The sequence below is a fragment of the Polypterus senegalus genome, chromosome 4 (genome assembly GCF_016835505.1).
Source record: "Polypterus senegalus isolate Bchr_013 chromosome 4, ASM1683550v1, whole genome shotgun sequence".
Taxonomy (NCBI): Eukaryota; Metazoa; Chordata; class Cladistia; order Polypteriformes; family Polypteridae; genus Polypterus; species Polypterus senegalus.
The window spans coordinates 210,798,717-210,825,430 of record NC_053157.1 but is presented as its reverse complement, the minus strand read 5'-3'; the positions used below and the strand labels follow the sequence as shown (position 1 = coordinate 210,825,430).

General features: G+C 36.5%; 1 protein-coding gene across 6 annotated transcripts in view; it reads left to right on the top strand.

The window, feature by feature from the left end:
* Positions 1-26,714, top strand: part of exoc6b (exocyst complex component 6B) — a 608,337-nt gene that overhangs the window by 539,512 nt on the left and 42,111 nt on the right. For all 6 annotated transcript variants that reach the window (XR_005633442.1, XR_005633443.1, XM_039751926.1 and 3 more), the window contains one exon: positions 26,464-26,576. Coding sequence is in view for 4 of the 6 variants with exons in the window: in XM_039751926.1 (XP_039607860.1) it covers positions 26,464-26,576 (113 nt within the window). In the remaining 2 variants the exon portion in view is untranslated. The remainder of the gene's footprint in view (positions 1-26,463; positions 26,577-26,714) is intronic.

Genomic DNA, 26,714 nt, shown 5'->3' with positions numbered 1-26,714 from the left:
CATATGGTTTCTACTTCGCGGATTTTCACCTATCGCGGGGGGGTCTGGAACGCAACCCCTGCGATCGAGGAGGGATTACTGTATTTGATTTGATTTTTTTTAAATGAAATTAAATTTGACATATTTGTGTGTGAAAAAGTATGTGAGTCTTTTCTTTCAGTAATGGGTGCAATAGTGTCTAGTAACTGTTGATTAGACCTGCACATTGCCTTGGAGGAATTTTAGTTTGTTCTCCTTAGCAGAACTGCTAAATCTCAGGAATGTTGGTCAGCTTCCTTATATGAACTGCTTGAGTTAGGACCTCCCATGACATTTTTATAGGATTACGGTCAGAATTTTGATTTGGGTATTCAAAACATGTCTTAATCAATAAATGTTTATTGCCTCTCTATATCCATGTATGCATAAACATTTGTATTTGTACTTCCAGCCCATCCTTTTTATTGCTGCGATGATTGGCAATGTATGCAGCATCAGAGTTAAGGGAGTTTGGCTTATATCAAAGGGCAATTTTTTAGAAAATCAAATTGTGGGACTCTTAAAAAACACTTATTTTAAATGTACAGTATTATTAGAATTGCTGTGTTTTCATTTACTGTTTCACTCTGTCCAAATCCAATTGTGACCAAGCAGCCTGTTTAAATGTGTGATTCATTTCTTTAAATATGCAGCAGACTCATTTTCTTTTCATTGAATATGCAGCACATCTCAGCGTTTAATATTATGCCCTAGTAGGTTTCAATATAACATGTTGTGCTCTTGTAGCACTCACCTGGTTGCTGCTTTTTGGGGCAGTGCTGAGGAGTGGTTGCAGTTGGACCTGAGTGACAGACTGTCTGCCTTGTCTGAATTTTTATTTAGGTGGCATCATGTGCATATGTTACAAAGTTGTGCCATGGCTGGGAAAAAATTGCATTTGACTCCATATAAGGAGGACAATTAACAGCCTTCTCTGGGTTACCTCAGTTACACCAACCCTGGTGTATTATGCAGCACTGCTAAAGTGGAGCAAGTTTGAATGACCCTGCCTGGAAAGTTACAAATCGGTAAAAATTAAAAGCTACATGTTCTGACAGAAGAATAAACTATTTGCAGCCAACAATAATCATTCCCATAACTGGGAGCTTTGACTAAGCTCATTCACTCTTTTCGGAATGCAAACCTGAAGATAAACTGTTAAATTAATCTTGATGTTTTGCGCTGAATTTATTTTGTAAGATAGTCATGTGTTCCCTGTTCTCATCTTGTTCTCATCGTTTTTGTTGTGATGTGAAATTTTGCATACAAGTTCATAAATATTTTGTATATTTTTATTTGTAACTTAGACAAAGCAATTTAATATTAGTGTTACATTATAGGTAATAACAGCAATGATAGAAGAACCGCTTCCCACCTTTAGGAATGAGTCTCTTTGTAATTTTACAACAGAGTTGGGGGAAGTGCCTCAAACAAGTTTGAACAGTACTTCTCTGCTAAAGTCTCTCAGTCAACCCCCACAGGAAAGCCAGGCTGCCTAACTCCCAAGCTTTACCTTAACACATGGTTTGGAGGGCAGGTGTGAAGGTGTTCTATCCCCCCATTGGTCTTACGTATGGCTGTTTGGAACTGGCTTGTATCAGAAGCCTTTAAGTACCATGACATTCTATTGGCTCTAGGGATTGGACAGAAAACCTATAAATTTGCTTGCTTTACTTCAGTCTCTCTCTCTCACCAAACTGATGAAAGACCATCTCACACCATGAACTGAAAAGGACAACACAATGAAAAGCACAGCTTGGCAGCCATATTGAGACAGGCACGCGGCCTGTTCTGAAGAAAGCTGACCACAAAATGATGCCTTAACTAGAGACATTTTAAGTAACTAACAAGTCTATGTGCCGCCTGAAACTACACATCACCATTTATCAGGTTGTATGGTTGCTAGTATTCAAATGTACTTTGCATATTGTTATTATTTATAAATATTATCAATAATGCATTGTTTAAATTGTAACTAAACTCCTGCTTGTCGTTTACTACACCTAACTGCCTGAGGTTATAAATGTAGAAGAGAAGGTGGGGAGGTTATATGGTACAATATCTTATAAACTGTGATAAGTCTGTGAGATTTGGGGCATTCTGACAAAGGCTACATATTAATAATACAAAAGGGGAAAGTAGAGCAATATAATACTCTACCAAGACAAAACACTTTTAAAGATAAATGGCTAAAACACATTGTGAGAAATTCTAACCTGAGCAGCACTATCTTCACATATCTTGATATCTGCGTCCAGATTCCTTACTGCACCTACCAATACCCAAGGCTTCTATATGATGAAATTATAATTAGCTTAAAGAAACCACATGCAAGGGGTAGTTTTCACAGAATCAGCCCTTTGCCAGTTGTTACTTTCACTACAGTGTAACTTCAGACAAATAACAGTAGATATAGAGTTTAGGAATCCATTCAGCATTCACTTTAATTTATTCTTCTGTACGTGTAGTTGTTGACGAGTATGGGCATAGTGCACTTACACAAAAGTAAATTACCAAACTATCCAAACAAAATAACACACAGCAAAACAATAATGAATCTCAGCATGGATTTTATTTCTCAAGAAATAGTTTAAGGCTCCACTAGTCTACTGCCTCATTAGGCATGTCTGTTTTCATTAAGGTGTAGATCAGTTTTTATTTACTGTTCCTAACATACCTTTACTCATTTAAAAGCCAGATATTAAAAGATATCAAGCTTTATCAAGTTTAAACAGAAAAAAAAATTGTCTTTAAATGCACATTATTCAAGTAATTTGTAAAAGGTAACAGTAAATCCTTTAAACATTTAAAAGTAAAGAAGTTTAAATCCAGTCAACTGTTTTTTTAAATCGATAAAGACAAATACTGTGAGTATAGTGAAATGTAACAAATGTTATTAAATGTTAAGTTGCAACCTTTTGTAAACAGTATACATAATATTAAACATTAAATAAGCATTCAAGTAGAAAGAATATTAATGTGGTTATTTTGTAAACAATTGTTCAGAAAAATAAAACAGACCAGAAGTATATTGAAAGACTTTGTATAAATGCAAACAGTACAAATTGCATGTTTGTGTAAATAAACTACAATTTTTTTATAACTTCATAATGTTTTGCAAGAAAAATTATCATATCATTATGCTTTTTTATTTTTATTGAATTTATTAAAAACGTATAACATTCCATACAATCAAGTCAAACCTTAACAGAACTAAATTCAAATCAACCCCCACCCATGAGAAAGAGGGGAAGACCAACAGCCAGAGTAAAATAATTGAGAGTAATAAAGAGAGAAAGGAGTCTTTCTCTCCAATATAAATGCTTTTTCCAAAATGTTATTGATTAGGTCCTGCCAGGTTTTTAAAAAGTTTTGAACAGATTTTCTAAGTGAGAATTTGATTTTTTCCAATTTCAAATAGTATATAATATCAGTTACCCACTGACTTAAAAGAAGTGGGTTAGGACTTTTGTAGTTGAGTAAGATAAGTCGATATGCCGATAGTGAAGTCAAGGCAATTACAGTTTGTTTGTCCTTCTCCACTTTAACACTAGAATTACCAGAGCCTACGAGAAAACTCTTAAATCCGGCCCACCTTAAATAAGTTCACACCTCTCCGTCAGTGTCTTTTGTCCTGTAAATGTGCTGAATTTTTAAATTTGGAAAATGAATGGTGCGTTGTTGAAAGTCATGTGTACTGTATTAATGATGAGCAATGAGAATACAAGTTGTAATGCATACGAATTTCTAAATTGCCAAAATAAGATTGCAAGATTGTCTGAAAATAATTTCACATCGATTAAATTTTTCATCTGGACTTGGAGGAAACTATATTTCTTTATTGCTTCTTATCTTTGTACTTTTTTGTCACTTGTATTTTATGATCCCTGGTCCCAAGGTGACCCATATGTCTGTTTAACACCAAAATGCATTAACATTGCGTAGAATTAGTTTAATAATGACATTAGTCGTGTCACCATACCCTAATTAGACATTTCACTTCATTAAATACTTTTTAATAAGGCTAGTTACTTACTTACTTATCATTTCAAGTTTCACATTCAAAGAAAGGTCCTTTCGAGCTTTCTTGGGTTTTCCCAACTCTTTCTTTGAAGCCACTCAGGTGAAGGCAATGCTAGCAGACACTTGAACAACACATGTGACAAAATGACTGAACCAAATCACATGAATACATCATCAGCTATGAGAATGACTTCGGCTTCATCAAAATATTTGTAAAATTGTGCCAATATAGGTAGTGCAGCTAAACATCACCCTAACTCCTACAGCCACTTACTGTATATACACACAAGCACACTGTTTCTTAAACCCTATACATTGTTAGGAAGCACAGCAATTTCATAAGTGTCCTTTTAATAAAGATTCCCGGTTGTTGATGTGTATGCCTTTGCAGTATGTTTTTTGTAGTAACAGTATCAACATATGATGGATTTCTATCTTACACTTACTAAACAGTTTTAAACACCCCAGATATTAATTGTCATTCTTTGATTGTGGTTTGTGATGTAGGAAGCAAGTTAAATACACTCTTCAAAGTGATCAGGCGAGGAACTGTAAACCCCTGATGAACGTATATAACAAATTACATCAACTTGTTACCCTTATGAAGAGCATATAAGATAAGATATCCTTCATAAAAAGTAATTTTTTTTTCACCAACATCTATCCACTGGACAGTCAAGATAACAGTATTTAACATTTGAAAGTAAATTAGTTCGGAAATATGGACATATATATGCGGGTGGTGGGCAGGGAAAAACACAAAAATAATAGAAATGGTATCCATCTTTTTAGGGAACTCATAACAGTCTTGGCAGCATTGACTGAAAGTTGGAAAGTTAGTTGTGGATTGGATCTATGTCCAAGCTAACATTCATACGTAGGACTTTGGATCAGTACAGATGCCACTGCTTTGTTGTGCTGGTCAGTTTATAATATATTTGGTGTTTTTAGCAAAACATGTATATACATGTGTTTATATATATATATATATATATATATATATATATATATATATATATATAAACCATGAATCTGAATCTGAATTTGAAACTAACCTAGATTTATTTAGGTCCAGATGAGCAACGAGCATACCTAACTAGAGTTTACGATATTCGTTACATTCTAACTGATTTTTCTTGTTTGCCTTTGTTAGATTTCAACAGTATAATGGTTTTTTCATGTGAATTCAATAGAAGTGCTTGTTCCATAATTTCAGTATACTTTGTGTTTACTTCATTTGGCAGATTGTGCTTTTTGCGGTTTTACTCTGTAGTTTGATTTCTTTTGCATAGACATAATTGCTTAAAGGCAATTCCTGTATCAGGATTTAAACTCTGATATTCGGTATTTTTCCTGTTTCCTTCTTAAAAATGGTGACTTTTAGGGCTTTATGTTAAACTCATTACTTAGCTGTATTGTGATCAAATACGCTTTCTTTGTCTTATACAGTACATGTTTCAAGACATCAGTCTTGTGACATACTCAGGAGGGTTTTCCTGTAACTTTATCCAGTGATCTGCCACTGATAGAAAATTTAGGAGGCTTACTTTTCCAGCCCCATGGGCAACACTGATAGCCTTTTTATTACTGTTTGTTTGCAAGTGTTCCATACATCATTACGTAAGAAGTAAAAGGAGCTCCAGGATCACTCTTTCCTGACAGTAGTGTCTGCACTAGTTCATCCAGTACTGATCAAGTTACAGCATGGTCAGTGAAGAGTTGTCAGTACTGATAGTTACTATTGATAATATCAAGTATGGGTTATAATCTAACATGCTATTTACCTGAAAAAGGCCAACTATTTACTTCTCCTTTCCTGTTTATTTTGCAAAATATGATGTGCAAAATTGGCCAATCTTCAAACAGCATTTTTAAATCATCTATTTTACAAAAATACTGACTCCATATCAGAATGGGAGTAGTTAAGGAAGAAGAAGACTGTTCATTATGAAAAATATTAAAGTAAACAGTTTACTGAATGGTGCAGAAATAAGCAAAATATGAAATTGACACCAGTAAAATGTTAATTCTTATTTTAATACACTTCATATAAAATGTTTCACATGAAAGGTCAGGAGTAGGTCAGATGCTGCTTGACAGCACTGCTTGTGAATTTGTTCACTGTAATGGCCTTGGAACATGAGAATCCCTAAGTGCTTTTTAAAGAGGCAAGTTTGTGGTGAAGATGAAAGAGAGTAGATTTGTTTCCATCTTGATTACTGAGGGTGGTCTTGACTATTGTGTTGAAGGGAAGCAAGAGAGAAACAGGAAACAACAAGCTATGACTCTACAGATGCACCTGTCTTCTGAAGCACTGAGATGAAAAGGTTGGAAAGAACTGTAAAATTTCAAGAGAGAGGAAGATGACAGGGAAGAACAAACAACTTCTCCAGTGCAATCCGAGGTGGATAAGAGGAGACCAGTTCCAAAATTTACAGAGTTATAGTCTGTATAGTTAGTCTGTATAGGTTCTTTTTTCACACCCCTAGAACTGCAGCTCTAGTTGTCAACCGGCTTTGTGGAGCTTTGCAATAAGAAATTAATATAGCCTTGAAATGGACACTAAATATTAGGTTTATACATAAAACAAAATGTATATGTTTACCTTGTAATGATATCAATATTTGGTTAATAAACAAAGATAACATAGAATATCATTTTACAATATTAGTAAGCACAAAACCTACCATTCTACATCTTTTTTAACACTACAATTACCAGAGCCTACGAAAAAACGTGTAGATCTGGCCCACCTTAAATCCGTTCGCATCTCTCCGCCAGCGTCCTTTGTCCTCCTGATCTGACTCTAAGTAACAGCACCAGCATAAATTCTCACACCCGATCTGACGCTGTTCATTTTCAAATAATATTGCATTAGTGTGATGATGTTTTCACATATATTGTCTCTTTCTTTCAGGTGTGTAATAGAAACCACAGTATAGAGAGAAGTGTGTACATTATAACAGGTACACAAGTTTTAAATGTAGGAAGAACGATCTTTGCGTGTGTGTGAACTGTTAACATTTGAATCTGATGATTGCATATAGCACTGAACTTACTGCTCTGTTCTATTCTTTCCTCTGCATGTCCTGGAGTATAAAAGAAACAGCATACAGCAACATGTGGGGACTGGCACAATCGGGGGGAAAAAACACGTGGCCACTGATTACATACCGCAAGATGTTATGTGAATGCATATGAATAATGCTGCATCCGTGCCACAAAGTTTCCAAAATGTACTGTACGGGTCATAAAACGAATAATTCCAAATATCATGTATACCATGTCTCTGTTTTTTTTTTTTACATCATATACCATAAGGTGCATACTAATTCAGTGTGAGCAGGAACACTCGATAAAACTGAATAAAAAAAAGTGACAGTGAGATACAAAGAAGGCAGATTCGCCAGCGTCCATGTGTCAGCTTTTATCCCTCCGGATGAGAGAATGTCCAGTTCCATTGTCTCAAAACACCACTCACATCTCCAGTTATTCCCAGTTTCAAATAAAAACTAACAGCATCAGATTCCTGGGGAGTTCGGTAGTATGTATCATGATCGTGATTTAAAGAGATTTGGAGAGAATAAAAGTGAAAACAAAACGGTAACTTTTACAAGTCCAATAAATGTACACTGTGTGTTATAGATGCAAAACCCATGTGTATGTGTTCTGTATAATATTAACAATAAGAGCACCTCACTACTGAAAACGGCAAATATGGAAGTGAGTCAGGATGGAACCGGGGACTTTTCATTACAAGTCAGCAAATCTTACCACTACGCCATGGAAGTTGTTGTCTTTTCCTTGAACCTTTTGTGAAAGTATTTATTTGATCTTTGGATCAAATAACGATCTATTATTTCCACTTTAAAACTCCACTTCACTCCCAGATAATCAATCAATCAAGGCATGAGCTGGGAGAAGTTTGTGCACGTTCTAAGTCGGTGGGGGGATGGAATAGCCGGCTGCTTACTGCTTGTCTTTACTGGCACATTTGCAGGACAAAGGACGCTGGAGTGGAGGTGCGAACAGATTTAAGGTGGGCCAGATCTACAAGTTTTTTCGCTGGCTCTGGTAATTCTAGTGTTAATTAACATTTAAAAATACCCTTGTACTTTAACAGCTTTTTATATTTATTTTATTTATATATATATATATATATATATATATATATATATATATATATATATATATACACGCACATGAGGGGACCCAAAAATAGCCGGAATTTTGTTGTTGTTAGGTTGGTACTTGTAGTACGTGGTTGGGCCGCTAGGGCGATCTAGTTACACTCCTCACAAGTCAGTCTGCCAAGTGCCATCAGTCTAGAAGGTTGTGCTTGTGTTCAGTGAATTTTGTAAAAGTAGTTTTGTGCAAGCGTCGTTTTTTTACGATGGCCAATTATCGTGAGCAACGCGCGGCAGTGAAATTTTGTTTTCTTCTTGAAAAAAGTGTTGCAGAAAGTATTGTTATTGAAATGGTATTACAACCCTGAACCACCCACCCTACTCACCGGATTTAGCTCCGTGTGTTTTTTTTTTGTTCCCTTGGATAAAAAAAGACTTGAAAGAAAGGCGTTTTGCTGACGTCGAAGAGGTAAAACAAGAAACAACCAGAGCATTAATGTGCATTACTTCAGATGAATTTAAAAAATGTTTCGAACAAGGAAACAAACAGTTAGATAAGTGTATTTCTGCCAATGGAGAGTACTTTGTAGGAGACTAATTGTAGTATGTACAGAAAATTAAACGTGTTTTAAAAATATTTCCGGTTATTTTTGGGTTCCCCCTCGTATATACAGTATATATATATATATACACACACACACACACACACACACACAGGTAAAATTCCATTACAACCAACTCCCAGGGACCTAAAAAATATTTTGTTGTAACGAAAATTTCATTGTAATGAAATTCTGCATTTGTTACTATAGTGCTTTCTTTAACTTGCATCTAGGCATTTGCAATCATTTCAATAGCTTCTTTCGCATTAATTTTAATCTCCTCCGTGACACGTACACAATGATTGTGGTAGCGCTCCAAGTCCCTGTCTAGAACCCCAAAACACGAGGCTTAGTCTCAGTACTTTAGCAAAACCAGCTTTATTCAGCTTCAAACAAGAACGGCAAACTTATTTAATGTATCGTGATCTGCCACTCTGCTATACACAGACACAGCGGTCAGGCAGGGTCGTGGCCAGATCAGTGACCAAGTAAACCTGTTATCTGCATTTACAATGTACATTGCATCACCCATCGATATCTTTTCTGTTTGTTTTGGCAGAGAGACGCAGCATAGCTGTGAGCCTGCTGTTGCCCCGCCAACAGATGAACAGTCTTTCATAGACTCGGAGATTGAACTTCAGGATGCTGTTCGGTGTGCTGTCTAGTTGGGGGAGATCCCAAGAGAGTTTACAAACCTCACATTTTCTTGAATGAGTGCCACATTAATAGGAATGTTTCTTGAACGAGCATCACTGAATCACATAAAAACTGCTTTTTCAACATCTTCAAATGCAGCAGTTCACATACGTTTGCAACCTGAACTTTTTCTTCTTTTTTTGCTTGGTCTTTAAAGAAAGTTGACAGCGTTGAAGGCGAAAATCCGAATTCACTGACAACGTCTTATTTCTTTTTACCGCAATCAAGAGCTGCAAGAATGTAAAGTTTATTTTTTTTTTAATATGAACTGTTATTGTTTTTTCGTGTCTGCCATTTCTATAGGAGGGTGACAATGAGTTAAATTCCAATGGATGTTTGTCAGATGTTGACAAGCAATAAGCAATAGGTATCACTGAAAAAGGAAACAAAAAAGGTAAAAAAAAAAAACAGTACGAGGAAAGTTCGAAGAAAGAAAAAAAAAATGACAGTGTTTCTGTTTGGGCAATCGTTGTGCACAACTGAGCTTCGACCACAGAACTAACTGCTCTGGGAATAATCCATTCAGGCATTTCAAGGTCTTTTGGGCACTTTGTTGTAATGAAAGTATCTGCTGAATGTACTTCGTAGTAACGAGATTTCTATAAACTCGTGTCATATGGTGAAACTGTCGGGACCATAAAAATACTTCGTGGTAATGAAAATTTCGTTGTAAAAATATTTGTTGTAATGGAATTTTACCTGTATATACCTGTGTATATGAAAACACAATGATGTGGCATCAGACTAAATGACTTCATACTACTAACACTTTCGCTTATATTTTATGATCCCTACCCTACTCCCAAGGTGACCCATATATCTGTTTATTGAATCTCCAGTTGTACCACACCACCTCTTGGTTTTCATCACCCTTCTTTTTTTGCATGCAGAACATCCTAATTGTCTGCCATTTGCATTTCCTGGTCAAAGCATTAAGGAAAAGAACACACAACTAGAAACATGAGGCGCTTTGAAAGTTCTCAGAAACAGATTTCACACAGACACAAATGGATCATGAGTTTTTACAGAAAATGTGATGTTAAGCCTCACCTAAATAGAACCATGCTTGGGAATGATTTGCAAGTGTTTGTCGGTATCATTTAGAAACTGGGCTGTGGGTTGAAAACCTCTGCTATAGAGCATTGTTTGTTATTATATTTTTTAGTTATTTTTAAAGCATTCAGTTAAGTGAAATCAGCCGTTAAAAATATTACATTATTTAGCCACTATATGTTTTATTTCATTTCCCAAATAAGCCCCAAGTACATTAGCACAAGGTTCACAGTGAGTGTTAAATTTTAATATGGTAAAGTAAACCCTGGTTCCAAAAACCAGAGAACATCTGAAACTTCACTATTGCCAGAGATTTATTCACAATTTATTCCTGTAATTCAGGATTAAGTATAACAAAACTGTAAATTTAATACTTTTTGGCACAAAAAGGAAAAGTGTACCATTTACTGAACAGAAAACAAGAACAAAATATAGAAATATTTTCAAAGTTTTTGTTCAAGTCCTATAATTTGTAACATAGCTGACACTCAGAAGATTCATGTTATGTCATGGCTTGAAACATCACTCAAGTCTTTTTTCAAACACTTTGTTTAACAACTGTTTGATTAATTCCATTGTCTCAGCGTTAAGAACATGCAACGCAGACTGATCAGACATGTAATTATAAATTATTTCAAAGGTTATTGCACAAGAGATACCTTTTCACATCTGATTTACACATTTGAATGGTTGCTGCTTGAAGCTTTTTCTAGTTTTGTTTTCATTCAGGCTGTGCATTGGTTAGCTGGCATTCCTAACTGTATTCTTGAAGGCATTCACAGTCATTATAGATTCTGGTCATCTTGTCATGTCCCTGAGAAAGCTTTTTTTTTTCATTTACATGTTCTGCTACTTTATTTAGTTTTTTATATCATCGTTGAATATTAAAAGGGACAAAATTGTATTAATCAAAAATGTTTAATAGTTTCATATATTTTTGCAATGAACTTGAGACCTCCACATGAGAGCTTTGTTCCTGAGTGGACACAATGTTACAGTCACTATTAGATTGTTGGGAAATGATGAGAAAGGTTTGGTAGTTTAGATACATTTTATTATATACTGTAAATCACTGATATGTTTCTTACATTGGCTGATTGGAAACAAATATGACAAGACTTAAATGGAACAGTAGAAATTAAAGCAAATATTTAATTTAATAACTGCTAAACCCCACAGTTACAGACTCACAGAGAGCACACCGTCCACTCTACAACACACACTTGTACAGCACAGTATAATTGCAGGTTTGTTTTATTCTTGTTAAACACTGAAATATAACAAACAACTAGCTTGTAATTATGTTATTTTGGTAGTGGGAAATTAGTATTGATCTAGCAAAATGGTGGAGATATGCCCTAGAGAGGAGAGGAATGAAGGTCAGTAGAACAATAACAAAATGAATGGGAGGAAGGTCAGGAATGGTTTGTTTGCAGGGAGTAGAGCTGGTAAAGGTGGATGAGTTTAAATACTTCAGCAGTACAGAGTAACAGGGAATATGAAAGAGAGGGGAAGTAGAGAGTGTAAGCACGGGAGAATAGACTGTCAGGAGGGATTTGTGACAGACAGGTACCAGCAACAAGGTGACGAGGACGAACAGGATTAGTAACAAGTAAATTATTAAATTAAATTGGTCAGTTTAGGTTGAACGGTTTGGAAACAAAGCCACAGAAGTGAGATTGTGTTGGTTTGCACATGTGCAAAGGAGAGATGCTGGGTGTATTGGGAGAAGGATGTTAAGGTTAGAGCTACCAGGCAGGAGGAAAAGAGGAATGCCTAAGAGGATGTTTATGGATATAGTGAGAGAGGACATGAAGGTAGTGGGTGTGATAGAGCAAAATGCAGAGAACAGGAAAATAGGGAAACAGAAGATCCGCTGTGGCAACCCCTAACAGGAGCAGCCAAAAAATGAAGAAGATGATGGTAATGGGAAATGCATAGTACATGGTCCTGAGGTTCATAGATGAGGTGGTCATGATATAATAAGCACCCTAGAATACAGTAAATTACCTGGTTGACTGGTCTCAGGACATAACATTTTAAGTATTGGATATTGAGTATACTGTATATATTAATAATAAAACAGATATTTAGTAACTAGTAGTATTCCAGAAGAATTTTAATTATGTGCACAGTGTGAAGCCAAGATTTGGAGCATAAGAAAATGTTTCTTGATAAGAACAGAACATTCAACCTATTTTAGAGCAAAACTGCACACAATAATCCTTTTCAGCCTTAACAGTACATTGTAAAACTTAACCTAAACCTCCTTTGACCTCATATTGTGGGCTCAATTTAATTTAAGAACTCTCTTACAATTTTCACACTATCTAATAAAAGTCTGTAGTCTTTTTTTCAAGGTGTACCTTTAGATTTCAGATTATATGTAACATTTATGTTCCTAATACACTTCACTTACCCGCTGTTTGTTCTCTTACTGAAATATCCTCTTAGTGTCAACTTCATTTTTTGCAATATTTGTTTCTAATTGCCTTCTGACATGTCTGATTTACTTTTTAACTTTTGGTTTCATGCTCTCATAAGTCACACATGTCAGAAACCTCTTAATTATGGAGGTGTGTGATTGTATTTATTTGTATATGGCTATTTCTGTTACTGATTTTTATTATTTTTATGACATCATCACGTTGCTATTTTGTATAGTGTTGGTCAATGTGCACCACCATATTATTGACAGAAATGGTGCGTATTGCTTGTCTGTCTTTTCTATTTATTTTGTATGTCATGCTGTTCTCCCCGCGGTGGGTTGGTGCCCTGCCTGGGGTTTATTTCCTGCCTTGCACCCTGTGTTGGCTGGGAGTGGCTCCAGCAGACCCACTTTGCCCTGTAGTTAGGATATAGCCGGTAGGATACTGGATGGGTGGATGGATGCTGTTATCCCGTGACAATAATTTTAAAAACTTACTATCCACCATGTGTCTCTTAAACTGTTTGACACCTTCTTACTATCTTTGCTTTTGACTTGTATTTAGTTTCATGCACCATGTTGTGGCAGAAACATGCTGCTCAAAGAAGGCACTTGGAGACTTCAGGCAGAATGCTACTCTTTTATTACAAAGTGTAGAACTATCTCAATTCAGTGAAATGAGTGCCCATCAATGGGGCCATCTTACATTTATTACAATTCTTATTAGTAGCTTATCTCATTTAGCTCATTTGTCATCCTCATCTGACTCCCAACATCCCATGGCCTTGGTCCTGCCTCTACGTAGCTCCACAAGTATTTCCCAGCCTAATGAGTATAACGCTCAATTCTATCCGTTATGCCCACTTGACAGGCCCTTTCATCACCTTGCGCCCATCCAGTTCCTGCCACCATTATTTCCAGTCCTCAGCTCATGTTTGTCACATAGAAACGGGGGTTTGCCTGTCAGCCCCTCTCTGCATACCTGATCTTGACTTAAGAAATATTAGTGGTTTATAACTTGCTAAGAAAGATAAAAAAAATATACAGGCATAGACCTTTTTGTTCTTTAACCCTTTCTATACTAACATGCACTAAGATATATTGCTTATTTTCATATATGCTCATGATTCTCATTGAATATATGCTTCCTCAACTTAAAGAATATACTTTCTCTAACCACTGTCTACTTTCAAAATGAAAGGTGTTATAGTCAGACATCTTAGCTACTATTATGGCATATTTATCATCCCAAACTCAGTTTGTTACAGCATTTCAATTCTGGACCATGGACATAGAGATGATCCCTAGCTTGTTTACTATAATGACCTTAATGGCCATTTTTGGATGTTGGTAGTGAAAAAAATGACTAAATAATAATTGGTTAGTAAAGGGTAAAAAACCTGTTTTGGAAGAGTATGCTTCTTACTTTGCCAAATAATGCCTTATGAAAATGACAAACTTTATTTTACTCTTTAAACTATAGAGAGACATGTGTTTATTTAATTAATTATACCTTGGTTTGGCCAATAACTTTAAGTCTCATAGATAGTAAAGTGAACTCTGTTATTCCTGGAGAATGTGATGCACCTCTTTAAAGGTTCTGCTTCTAACCTCTACCAACTTTTTGTGACCTCTTGTCCTTTTCTCTGTAGTTGGGCTAGGCAGAAAATCTTCTAGATTGTTGTTCAAGGCCCCCTGGGTGTTTTTCCTTGTATCACTGATAGCTTTTATCTAAATTTCCAAGACAAGCATACTTCAGATGATAACTAGAGTACATCACTTCCCCAACACTGCCATTTTAGCGCATTTATACATCATCAGTGTTCATTCAAAAGAGTTGATTTGACACGTCATATCTATATGGTCATGTTGTAACCCTATACCATCCCTGTAAACACCCATAACCACTTGTAACCTTGCTATCTACGCTATCGCAACCCAATCTGCATCAGATTAAGAGGGTGGTAGATGCCTCTTTAGGCATAATCTAAACTTTATGTGGGCCTCTAGTTTTAGTCAATTGGCTTACTTTTACCTTATGAGAGGCTAAAGAGAACAACTTTATTAACTGTAAAATCCCCATGCTCTAGGGTAGAAAGGACTGGTGAGCTACATACAAAGTTGGCATGCATTTCTTCTCCCAACAGGCAAACTATTAAGGACAGCCTGAAAATGTGGTTGTGTTTTCTTTTTTTTTTATTATAGATGAAAATATATAAGTTAACAGTCATCAAATACGACTAGAGTAAACCTCAGTGATGACTAGTTTTTTGCCCATCACATCTCCTGGGAGAATGCAGTGTTCAAAGAAGAAAATTATTATTTTCAGTCGTGAAAAAGACAGTGAACGCCTAAAAGTATGAACAAAGTTAGAACTTGTGTAGAATGACATTTTTGTGATTCCTGCAGTGTCATGGGTTAACTGGCAAGATATCCAACTCCAAACTGCTTTACAGGAAAAAAACATGCTTCAGCCACCTGATGGGTGCTTTTTTGTTCCTCTTGTGTCATGAGACTGAATATAATTCTTTTGGTCTGGGTTCATTCACTTTTGTCTTTTTGTTATTACTTTTGCTATTGTCTTGTTTCATAACACGAAAAAAATATTAAGGAAAGCTTGCCAAGAATTGAGAAAACAATGTAGCACCTCGGAGGCCATCCAGAGGTGAGGACGCCAAGGAATGCAGAAGTCATTTGCATTTCACTGCACTGAAGTTGAGCGCCCTTATTTTGAACTTCAGCCTGAGGTGAGGAGGCCCATTTTAAAGATACCAAGGCAAAGCTGTCATGTACAGGGATATAGAAATGGAGGGCGCTATCTCACTGTTTACAGCATTTTTGGGCATTGTGCCTCGTCATTGTATACTGTAGAAACATAGGGAGGAAAAAAAAGCTGAACCTCTAAAAGTCTCTTAGACAGCAAGCTCAATTGCTCACCATGCTGACAGATGATACATGATACTTGATGTTGCTTTTCAATTGAAATGGCTTTGGTAGCATGTACCTTGTCAGATCTGATGAGGATAAAAGGATCTCTTACATTTAGATGGTAGGGTTGTGTTACAGAGCATATCTAGCACCTTGACTCAAAGAAAGGTACTGCTTTTCACAAAAACAAAAATTCAGGTTCAGGATAGTTTGTTTTTTTGGGCATTTTTTTACGTTAAGTTTCATTTCTTTTTTTTTTTTTTTTTTTTTTTAAATAGTAGCCAATTTTATGGTCCACATGTTTAAACAACAAACAGTACAACTAAACCTTTGCAAGTTAATTTACCATCTTTCACTGCTTCAGGGACTTAGTTTCAAAACACAGCCTAGTTTCTATGACTGCAGACAGTATTCCTCATTTTTATGAGTAGTTGTGGGTTTTTTCTCACATGTCAAAGATGTGCAGGCTAGTGTGATTGATTTTTCCAAATGTCCTCTGCATAGCAGGTTGAAAATAGACATATACTTCAGAATACCCTACAGTAAATCAGTATCTTATTTAGGATGTTTCCTTTTTTTCTGATTTCTGCCTGAATAGGCTATAGCTCCTCTAAACCTTGAAACTAAGTTAGTTAAGTTACTTAAAGATCAGTTGGAAGAATAGAACACATAGCAGTGTGTTTAAAGTAGAGATACACAAATCCTCTTCATCAGTTTATTTTCAAATGAACTAAACCTGTATTGCACTGAAATCTTCAATTTGGTTCCTAGTTTATCATATGCTTTCAGCCCTTTTGTCTAGATGATAAAGGTTATAGATTGATAAAGCAATTATGAAAGAGAAATGTTGCATGGACTGAATAAAAAGTGAATAGGAAAGCAAATGTGTTCTGCTGTGGCAGTAACCTTGTATTACCATTTGAAGTAATGGAGACAATACCTCACATAATAAGTAAAGCTTTGAAGAGAACTGACAATTCAGCCAAAGTAGCAACCAGCACTTGTCTTACTTTCTCATTTTACAATTTTACACTCTTCAGACATGTCTCATATTAATTGTCAGGTCCTTCAGTCTGTACTTAAAGCACAAACCCTGTATCCTGCAAGCCCAGTTTTTCATTCTTGTCAGAACTTCCCTAGTGGTGTTATATCCTCCTTGTAATAAGGAAAACAAAAGTGGGTACAGTATTGCCAATGTTTCTTCCCAAGTGTGTTGCTGAGCTAGTGTTAACTTTTCATGATGTGCACTCCATGAAGCATGGACAATATGCAAACACTTCAGTTATTTTGATCTCCTGTATTCACTCTGCCATAGTATGCAGAGAGAATTCCACTATAACTGCTAATCCAGTAATTTGTGACTCAAATTTGATTGTCATATCTCTGTTTTCTTCTTGTCAGATTGTACATTTATTTATATGAAATTTAATATATATTTCACTCTATTTGTACTTATTTTTTACTGAGAGTAGCCAACTTAATTTAGTTTCACATTCCAGTGTTACCACTTTTTTCATAAATTAAAAATGGCAGTGACTCAGCGCTGACAGCACCCTTATTCTAACACCATATCTATTTTACTTCAATTTTTATGATTATTAAAAAAACATAATTTATTTTAGCTGTCACCCAATGTGGATGTTGGACAGTTGAGAACTTTAAATAAATACAATGCAATATACTTGGTTGTTTAATTGCTAAAAAGTAACATCTGTTAATAATGCACACATAACTGGAACCACACTACATGTCCAAAAATTCAATCACTGATTGGTCTATGAAAAGAAAGAACAATTCATACTATTTGTAGCATTGACGTTTTTGCTGTGTATAACTTTCATACTTATGTGATGAACAGAAGTTAAAACTTTCTTTATTTAGATATGTACAGCAGGACACATACTTACTATTATTTCAATAAGATGTCTCCAATCCACTCTCTGTTTGTGTGTATAAGTATATACTGTATATGTAAATACACACTACCTGCCAAAAGTTACTTTATACTTCAGGTATTCTTTGAATTGTATTATGTATGTTTCTGAATGTAGGTGCAGTATTTATACAAAGTATAAGCTTTTTTTCTCAATACACACTTGTGTACAAATATAAAACCTGCTTTACCTTAATTCTAGCTGGGGAATAGTTGTTACTAAGCAGTATCATCCTGATTTTAAGGGACATTTGTGGTCCATTAGCATTCTAGAAACCTTAAGCATAAACAATTCTTTTCTGATGACAGTCTCATGAATCTTACATTTGTAACATTCAGCAATAAGCTGAACCCCAGACATGAAGTTAAATGTGTAGGTTCATGGTAAGGTGAGGATACAGCCCAACACAACACTAAAGGTAACAGAAAGGTCAGGGATTCTCTCTCTGCTCATTCAGGAATTTATCCCTTAGACTTAAGCTACTTTATAAGTAAATTGGTTCACTTGCCAGAATTTGCTTTTCAACTGCCCATTGAGGTCTCTATGCGAGTCATTGCTGTGCTCACCAGGCATCTTATTAAGTCCCTTTTTGTATTGCTCTATCTGTGTGTTTTTAAATTTCTGTTTCAAGTAACAGTTTTTAATTGAAAGCAGTGTTTCTAGTGTATGAAATGTAGCTTGAGTGCCTTCTCTGCCACCTTCTGGTTAATATATTTCACAAGAATTGATCATAGAGCAGATTTCAGAAAGTTTTTCCTTAGGCACAATCAAAGCTGTGAGGACATCAGAATTTAGAAAAACTACAGTCATCAAGTATTATAATATGATTGTACTGTATTTCCTTCACTTTGTGCACTGCTTTCTTGAATATTTGAAATTGCTATAAAATAATGTAACATAATGGATGTAATGTAGGACTTTAAAGAACAAGATTTCAGGCTCAGTCCCTCCTGGCCAAACTATGAACATTTGTACTTTAACTTCCTTTGCATAAAATCAACAGCTGAAAAAGAATACATTTAAAATTTTTAATTTGCTTATCAGCTTGCCCTGAACCTAGCTTTGTCATGGATCTTTGGAGTCAGTGGCAACAAAATAGATTCAAAACTTGTGTTAAGATGGGTCTTTTCCTTGTGTGTTTAATGCTAGAACCTATGGAAACACTGGATGTGTATGCTACATTGGAAAATATTTTATGATCAAAATTACAGTTTTGATATTGCTTTGCACTGACGTCCAGTTTTCTGTAAAAAAATCTGATTTTCAGCTGCTCCAAAGGTCACTATGGTGCAAAGGTGGTTTGTTACCTAGGAATGACTAGTAGTTTGATAGGTAAGATTGGCAACAATTATTATGCCATCTCTTGTTTATCTAAGGCAAACATAACAAGGATAACCTTGTGCCATTTTAATAAAAAATGAGATAATGTCAGCACGCTTTCACTCTAGATAAATACGAGCATTCCTTTGGGGTTGGGTGTGTCTTCCCTTTCATTTATCAAATATATTTGCAAACGTGTAAGAATGCTGGAGTAGGCTCCATGGTTTTGTAGAAATGACAGAAACCAGTTTCATGCAATCTGGGCAGACTTGCACAGCAGACATACTCTTGACAGTTCCCTTAAAACATCCGCATTCTTCAGGTTCAAGGAATACTATGGGCTCTGTACACTTGGTTCTTTCTCCATTCAGTTAACTATGGGAGGTTTCCCAAATACCAACTCAAAATGAAAATTTTCAGATATTTGATAAGCTTTTATGTGTTCTTTCCTGCATATTTAGATGATGTAATCTTCACCAAAAAGAGATGGGTTTGCTTTTGTCATCAATAAAAGTAATTTTAAATAAAGTGTATGTTTTGTACTTCTAATTTATGAAATAATTTCTGAGTATATATGTCAGAGTAATTTCATAACAATTCAGTGACCTCTAGGTTATACAGAATGCAAAGAACAGAAACGAAAATAAATAAGAATTGGCTCAGTGACAGGAAAGCAGCTTGGCTTTATTAGAGCATTTTGTTTAGCTTCAGGTTAAAAGGAAGTCATAATTCTTTCCCCCACCTTTTCTCCCACGCTTGTTTTATTGCTCTTCGATAACTCTGGAGTTCAATGCAAGGTGAGCCCAGGGATGGAGATAAAACTCCCAAGTTCATGGCAAGGTGAACGTGCAGCCCCATGCTGCAAATCAGAGGTAACATTAAGGTCAGGGAATCTCTCAGCTGATTCAGGCTGCATTTCCTCACAGGCTCTGTACTTATGAAATGGTTTGACGCGTGCAAGTCAAGGCTACTTCTGCAAATACTCAGAGCCCAACCTGAGGGCCTGTTCAAAGCAAGCCTGGGCAGGGAAAAAGTAATGTGAACCTGCAGTACTTTATGGGGAGGTAGAACCTGTTTGCTAATCCACCTCAGATATATAGGTGTGGTCCTGCTGTTCCACCACATCACAGTTTTTAAGTTTTCTGGTTTATAAGAAATAGTCTTTGCATCTTGTGGCATATCATTTTTACTATCTGATCCCTCTGGTTAACACTTTTGATGAAAGGGGCATATTTAAATGTATTGGCTGTGAAAAAGCTAAGAATTTGGAGTTCAAGTGTTCTTAAACAAGTCAGAGTACTGAACATTTGCACTGATCAGTATAACTATCCAAATCAGCATATTTTAATGAACAGAGAATATACATATTTTATGCTAAGAATTAATTTTACAATATTTGTTATACATGAATTGTCCACCAGAGTTTTTTTTTTTTTATTTTAATATAGTGTCTCTTTGCTGTAGCCTCCCAAATCAACTAATTTGAGGTTGATCGTACTTTGTTCTTACAGGTTTATTGTCTAGCTTTCTCAAAGTCAGGTTTTAATTCACACATAAGCTGGAAAGTGTGTATTAGTCTCATAGATTATTCTGTTTAGAACTCTAGTTATTTCATTCATTTCTGTCCTTTTATTTTAGTTTTGGACTATGTTCAAATTTTGTCATAATGTATCCTTTCTATGAATTAGGTAATTTAATTTTATTTCAACTTTTGTGTTTATGGACATTACAAAATGACTGCAAGTGATATACAAGAACTTGGCAGTTTTCAATTTTTGTATTGTGCTCTGTGTTAAGTACAGGCCAAGTGTGCTTGGATATACTGTATTTACAGCCTTAATATGTTAATAATAAGTTACAAGCTTTACATTTTATAATATACTCTATATACATAAATATAGAAATTACATCAAATGAGTGAAACAGGAATTTCAATGGATAATATAAGCAAGTCAGCCACAATTCAATACAGTGTAAAAACAAAAATAAATCTCTGGGAGTCCATAGTCATTCATAATAGTCAAAGTATGACAAAATCACAACCACAAACACTGTGCGGTAAAAATACCTAGATTCATTCTTCCTTATTGTTCAATCCCAGGGCTCCCAATGTGTCTGAATGGAAGTGGTAATTTGCTTGATTAGCCTAGTGGACTTTGTTACTTATGTCAGTCTGTTAAAAGTATAAGTATTCAATGTTACCAGGAAATGTTAGATTCTAACCTAATCATGATGTTTCTTGGAACAATTATGATACCATAGGTACAGTGGTGTGAAAAACTATTTGCCCCCTTCCTGATTTCTTATTCTTTTGCATGTTTGTCACACAAAATGTTTCTGATCATGTAGGTTCTGTAGGTTTGGATTTTTTTTCTCCCTAATTAATAAAAACCATCATTTAATAACTGAATTTTGTGTTTATTTGTGTTATATTTGACTAATGGTTAAATGTGTTTGATGATCAGAAACATTTTGTGTGACAAACATGCAAAAGAATAAGAAATCAGGAAGGGGGCAAATAGTTTTTCACACCACTGTAGCTCTCTTGCCATAACTCAAGTTGTTGTTCTTTCTATTTGTCCACAAATGCTTCACGGTCAGGTTTACAAAAGCATGATCATGGAATCATTTTCTGATTGATCAGTGGGAACTGAAATGCAGAATCAGCTCATGTGACCTCTCCACCTGAACGGCAAAAAAAAAAAAAACTAATGAAAGCCCTTAATCAGCTTGGATGCCCTTTTAGTAGAGATATTACTGACAACTTTCTCAAAATAACAGGGTCAATTTGAAAGACCACTTGGGCTAAAATTAAATAGTGTATGTCTACTCATTGGTGTTCTTGAGGATTTCTGTGGCTATTGGCAGTAAATTTCAACCAAACAATTTAAACCCAAAGTCCCTTTTGCTCAGCGATGGTGAGATTTGTGCCACTTTACCTTTCACATCAGGAATGAGGCTAAATTTGTTTCTCACTTATTTTCTGCATGTTTTTCTAAAAATTCGCATATACAGCTGACATTTCATAACTTGTTTGGATCTGGTGACAATGGTAATAGCTCAATGAAGTTGTTTTAGTTTCAACCCATGCTATCTTGCAAATGTCAAGAGTGGAATCAAAGCATTATTGGCCCAGTGTATTGTTAAGTTGTGTATGTTGCTCAAATTGCATTAGACCGGGGTGGGAAACTATTCTTTAAGTTTTAAGGTGGGGCCACATGAGAAAACCGGCTTGTTGAGAAGGTCTGAACACATTCTGTCAACTGTTACATTACGGTAAACATTTTTCACCCTAATAAAATTAATATAGATCACATTTTCACAGATTTTGTTTAATTCATTGAACCATGGAACACACACCAATTGTATCATGTATTCTAAAACAATCTACAATTTCTGATTGTGTAAAACAAAAAATAAATAAATAAAGATACATTTTACTGCCTTAATCACTGATAAAGTATTTTGCTGTCTCTGTACCTTTGACATTTAGTGGGATGAATTAAGTCTTTGATGAGTTTCAACTAGTGTATTAAAGTCAGGTGTAAATCCCGATGTTGCTATGCATAGTACAGAAGACAGATGGTCATCACTGAGAGAAGATCTGTACCTGGATTTGTTGAATTTCATTAATGAGAATGTATGTACGAATATGTATGTTGATCTGAGGTAGTAGTCTCAAATGTGGGAAATTCTCCTTTTTGAGAGAATTGTAGAATGTCAGTAACGGCACTGACTTGAACTGTTCTGCCAGTAATGCATTAGACTGCAAGTCAATAAGTTCAAGTTGTACTTCATTGGGGGCACTGTCCACATCACATGAAAAAGGTGAGGAGATGGCTTTGAAGTCTTCAAATCGCCTGGAAAACTCACCATGCGCTGCACGGAACATGGCTGCATATCTGTTAAGCTGATCAGCAGATAGATTCCTCCCTCTCGGTGTGGGAAGGTGTGTCAGTGTGTTCTCTCTGCTTGTTGAGAGAGAAGTGTCAGCTCCTTCATGAAGGCCTTGACTCGACTGTGCATATCATATGCAAAAATACCTTTTCCTTACAATCTCGTATTCAGTTCATTACTAAGTGCTGTCACATCAACAGCAAGTGCTAAATCTGATAGCCACTCAGTGCTGCTTAGTTCAGGGATGAGTATTCCTCTCATTTGATATAACTCTTGAATCTCTGATTTCAGATCCAAAATCTGTTTCAGCACATTGCCAATGTTTGGTCACCTGACAGCTGTGTGGTAAACAAGATCAGTGCGATCAGTCTCATGCTCCTCTAGCAGTGTAATAAACTGTCTGTGATTTAACGACCTAGCCCAGATGAAATTTATAGTATTTATTACAACATCAACAACATGATTAATTTTTAGCACTGATTTACTTAGCAATTCTTGGTGAGTAATGCAGTGTAAAAATAGTTTTTGGGCAGGGTTAATCTCAGCCACTTTTTCTTGCATTCTTTTTAAAAGTCCAACATTTTTATCTGTCACATTAGGAGAACTATTATTTGTCACACCAACAACTTTTTCCACTGCAGTCCCAATTTTTGCATGCACATACTGATTTCAGTAAATAATTCCTTATTGGTTGTTGTCCCTTCACTGACTGCCTAGAAGCCAGTTACTCTGTCATTTCAAAGTCTTTCATTATTACTTTCACAAAAATGAGCAGCTGCTTTGTGTCACAAATATCACAACTCTCATCCAAAACCAAGGAGAAGAAGTCAACATTTTCCACCTTATCTTTCAGCTGTAGTACCAGCTTCCCTGCAGCTTCTTTCTTCTCTGGGCAGAGGATTGCCACTGACTCCAATATGCACTCTAACAAATTCTCCATCAGAAAATGGTTTGCTGCTTTTGCCGATTTTGTGAGCTTATATAGCTGTTTTTTACTGTTCCTTCCTTTGCTGCATGAAGCTTTGTTAAATTGCTGTTTTTGCAGTTTAACAATTCCTCTGCAGTCTTCATGTTCTCCTCTTCAGATAAATTTCTGTATTTTTTAGCCTGTTTGGTCTTGACATGACTGCTCAAGTTTTACTCTTTAAATGCAGTGATGTGTTCTCTGCATACCAAATAGATTACTTTACTGCTAACCTCTGTGAAAAAATACTTAGGTGTCAAAGATTTGTTGAAAGATCTGTTTTTCGCATCAATTTTTCAATTTTTACTGCACATCTTTCTTATGTCTTTGTACAAAATGCAGACGGGACAGAGATTGAAAACAGGTGTCATCTTCCTTTATTCAATATAAAATGAACAGTCTCTGTATCACCCCTTTCTCTGATGCAGTTTTTCGCAGTTTCCCTCTTTTATATCTCATCCTTTCTGATGCAGTCTCCCACTGTTTCCCATACATATCAATTGTGATCTGCACGGTCACATCTAGCTGTGATGCAGATTGACATAATTAGTCAAGTATTTGCCATCCGCATCTTCCATGGGCCAGACAGTACCAAACCAAGAGACGCATTTGACCTTATTCCAAAATTTTTTTAAATATACCTGATGTGTTGAATTTAGAAGCTCTCCTTTGGTTTATTACTTTGCTGCTAGTGGACACTCCATTCAGTAAGTTTCTTCATGTCATATATGTGTGTGTGAGAGTGTGATTTTCCTTTTCACTATACAGGTAGTCCCCGAGTTACAGATATCTGACATACGACTTACAAACAAGGCCGCAGCTGCTCCTTCATCTGTCTGGGGGACGCGAAGCAGGCTTCTCAGTAACTGCCGCTCCGTCATCTCCGGCCTGGGGACGCTGCAAGCGGTGGCTGGAGGGGGGCAGTTTTGCTGCTCTCGCAGTGTAGTGTCCCTCAGGCAGCTCCCGTTGATTCATTCTCAGTGAACGGCTGGGTGCGTGACAAGCGCTCATTTGCAGAACGGAGGCTTGATGGGGCGGAGGGGGTTGGTTCTCTGCACGGCCACCACACCGCCGAAGCTGCTGCTCCTGACTGGACGGGGGCTGGATGAGGCAGAGCGGGGTGTTTTACTACCTGCGCACCACACAGCCTTGCAGTGTCCCTCGAACGGCTGCCACTGTTTGTTCTCAGTGGGTGCCTGGTGATGCTGCAAGCGGTGACCCAGTTGTGGCTAAACTGGAGGCCATTGAGGGTGAATAGGGTGGCGGGGCAGCATTGTAGTGTGAACCACCCCTCGCTGCCATCATTTGCAAGCCTGCTTATACTGTTACATACATAGCATGAAGTTGCCTCTCGTTCAGTACATCAGACGTGCTGACGAGGGGTCCCTTCCTGCTGTAATAGCATGTACAGTGCTGTGCAGAAGAGCTCATCTTAACCTTTTGTCTTCATCCTTCAACAATGTCTCTGAAACACAAATCTGATGCAAGTGCTGGTGATACAGTAAAGAAGAGAAAATCCATCACCATGGAAAATAAAGTAGAAATAAAAAGGTCAGAGAGAGGTGAAACTCCATCATTCATTGGTAGAGCACTTGGTTACAGTTGGTTAAAAATAGAATTTATTAAAATAATGTACCTGTTCCGAATTAAACACAAATTCAACTTAAGAACAAACTTACAGTCCCTATCTCGTACGTAATCCGGGGACTGCCTGTATTTCATACATCAGCAATCCTCAGTTTATACCCATACTACACAAGCCCAGCGAGTCTTTTATTTACTTGATTCAAATTCAGATATTTTCACAATGTTGTTCTTTCTTTTTATTAATCATAGTGCATGTGCCAGTTTTTTTTTTTTTTACTTACATTGCAAACATTAACTTTAACCATCCATCCATCCATCCATTTTCTAACCCGCTGAATCCGAATACAGGGTCACGGGGGTCTGCTGGAGCCAATCCCAGCCAACACAGGGCACAAGGCAGGAACCAATCCTGGGCAGGGTGCCAACCCACCGCAGGACACACCCACAAACACACCCACACACCAAGCACACACTAGGGCCAATTTAGAATCGCCAACCCACCTAACCTGCATGTCTTTGGATTGTGGGAGGAAACCGGAGCGCCCGGAGGAAACCCACGCAGACACGGGGAGAACATGTAAACTCCACGCAGGGAGGACCCGGGAAGCGAACCCGGGTCTCCTAACTGCGAGGCAGTAGCGCTACCACTGCGCCACCGTGCCGCCCCTTAACTTTAACCATCTATAAACTAATTCTATTATTAGTAAAATGAAAATTATACATTTACATATGCTTCAGAATGGAAACTGAATGGAAAATGTCAGGAATTACAACAAATTAAATTTAAAATATTTGTAGAATGAAGCTTAGATTTGACTTATTATAACATGCCAAATTAGTGCTCTATCATTAGTTTTTAAGAATGTATTTTCTGGTTTCTTCCTAGCTCCTAGATCTGTTCATTCAGTGGGACTGGTCTACCTACCTGGCTGATTTTGGTCGACCCAACTGCAGATACCTCAGGGTGAATCCACACATTGCACTAGCGGTCCTGGAAAAGTAAGTATCATAATGACATCAATATGTTTTCTGTTTTGGTGAAGGGCTTGGAACCGCAACAGGTCAGTATATAAATTATTTAAAATGAACTTAATAATATCTACCAAAATGTCATGCTCAGTTAGAGTCAGAGTAGAT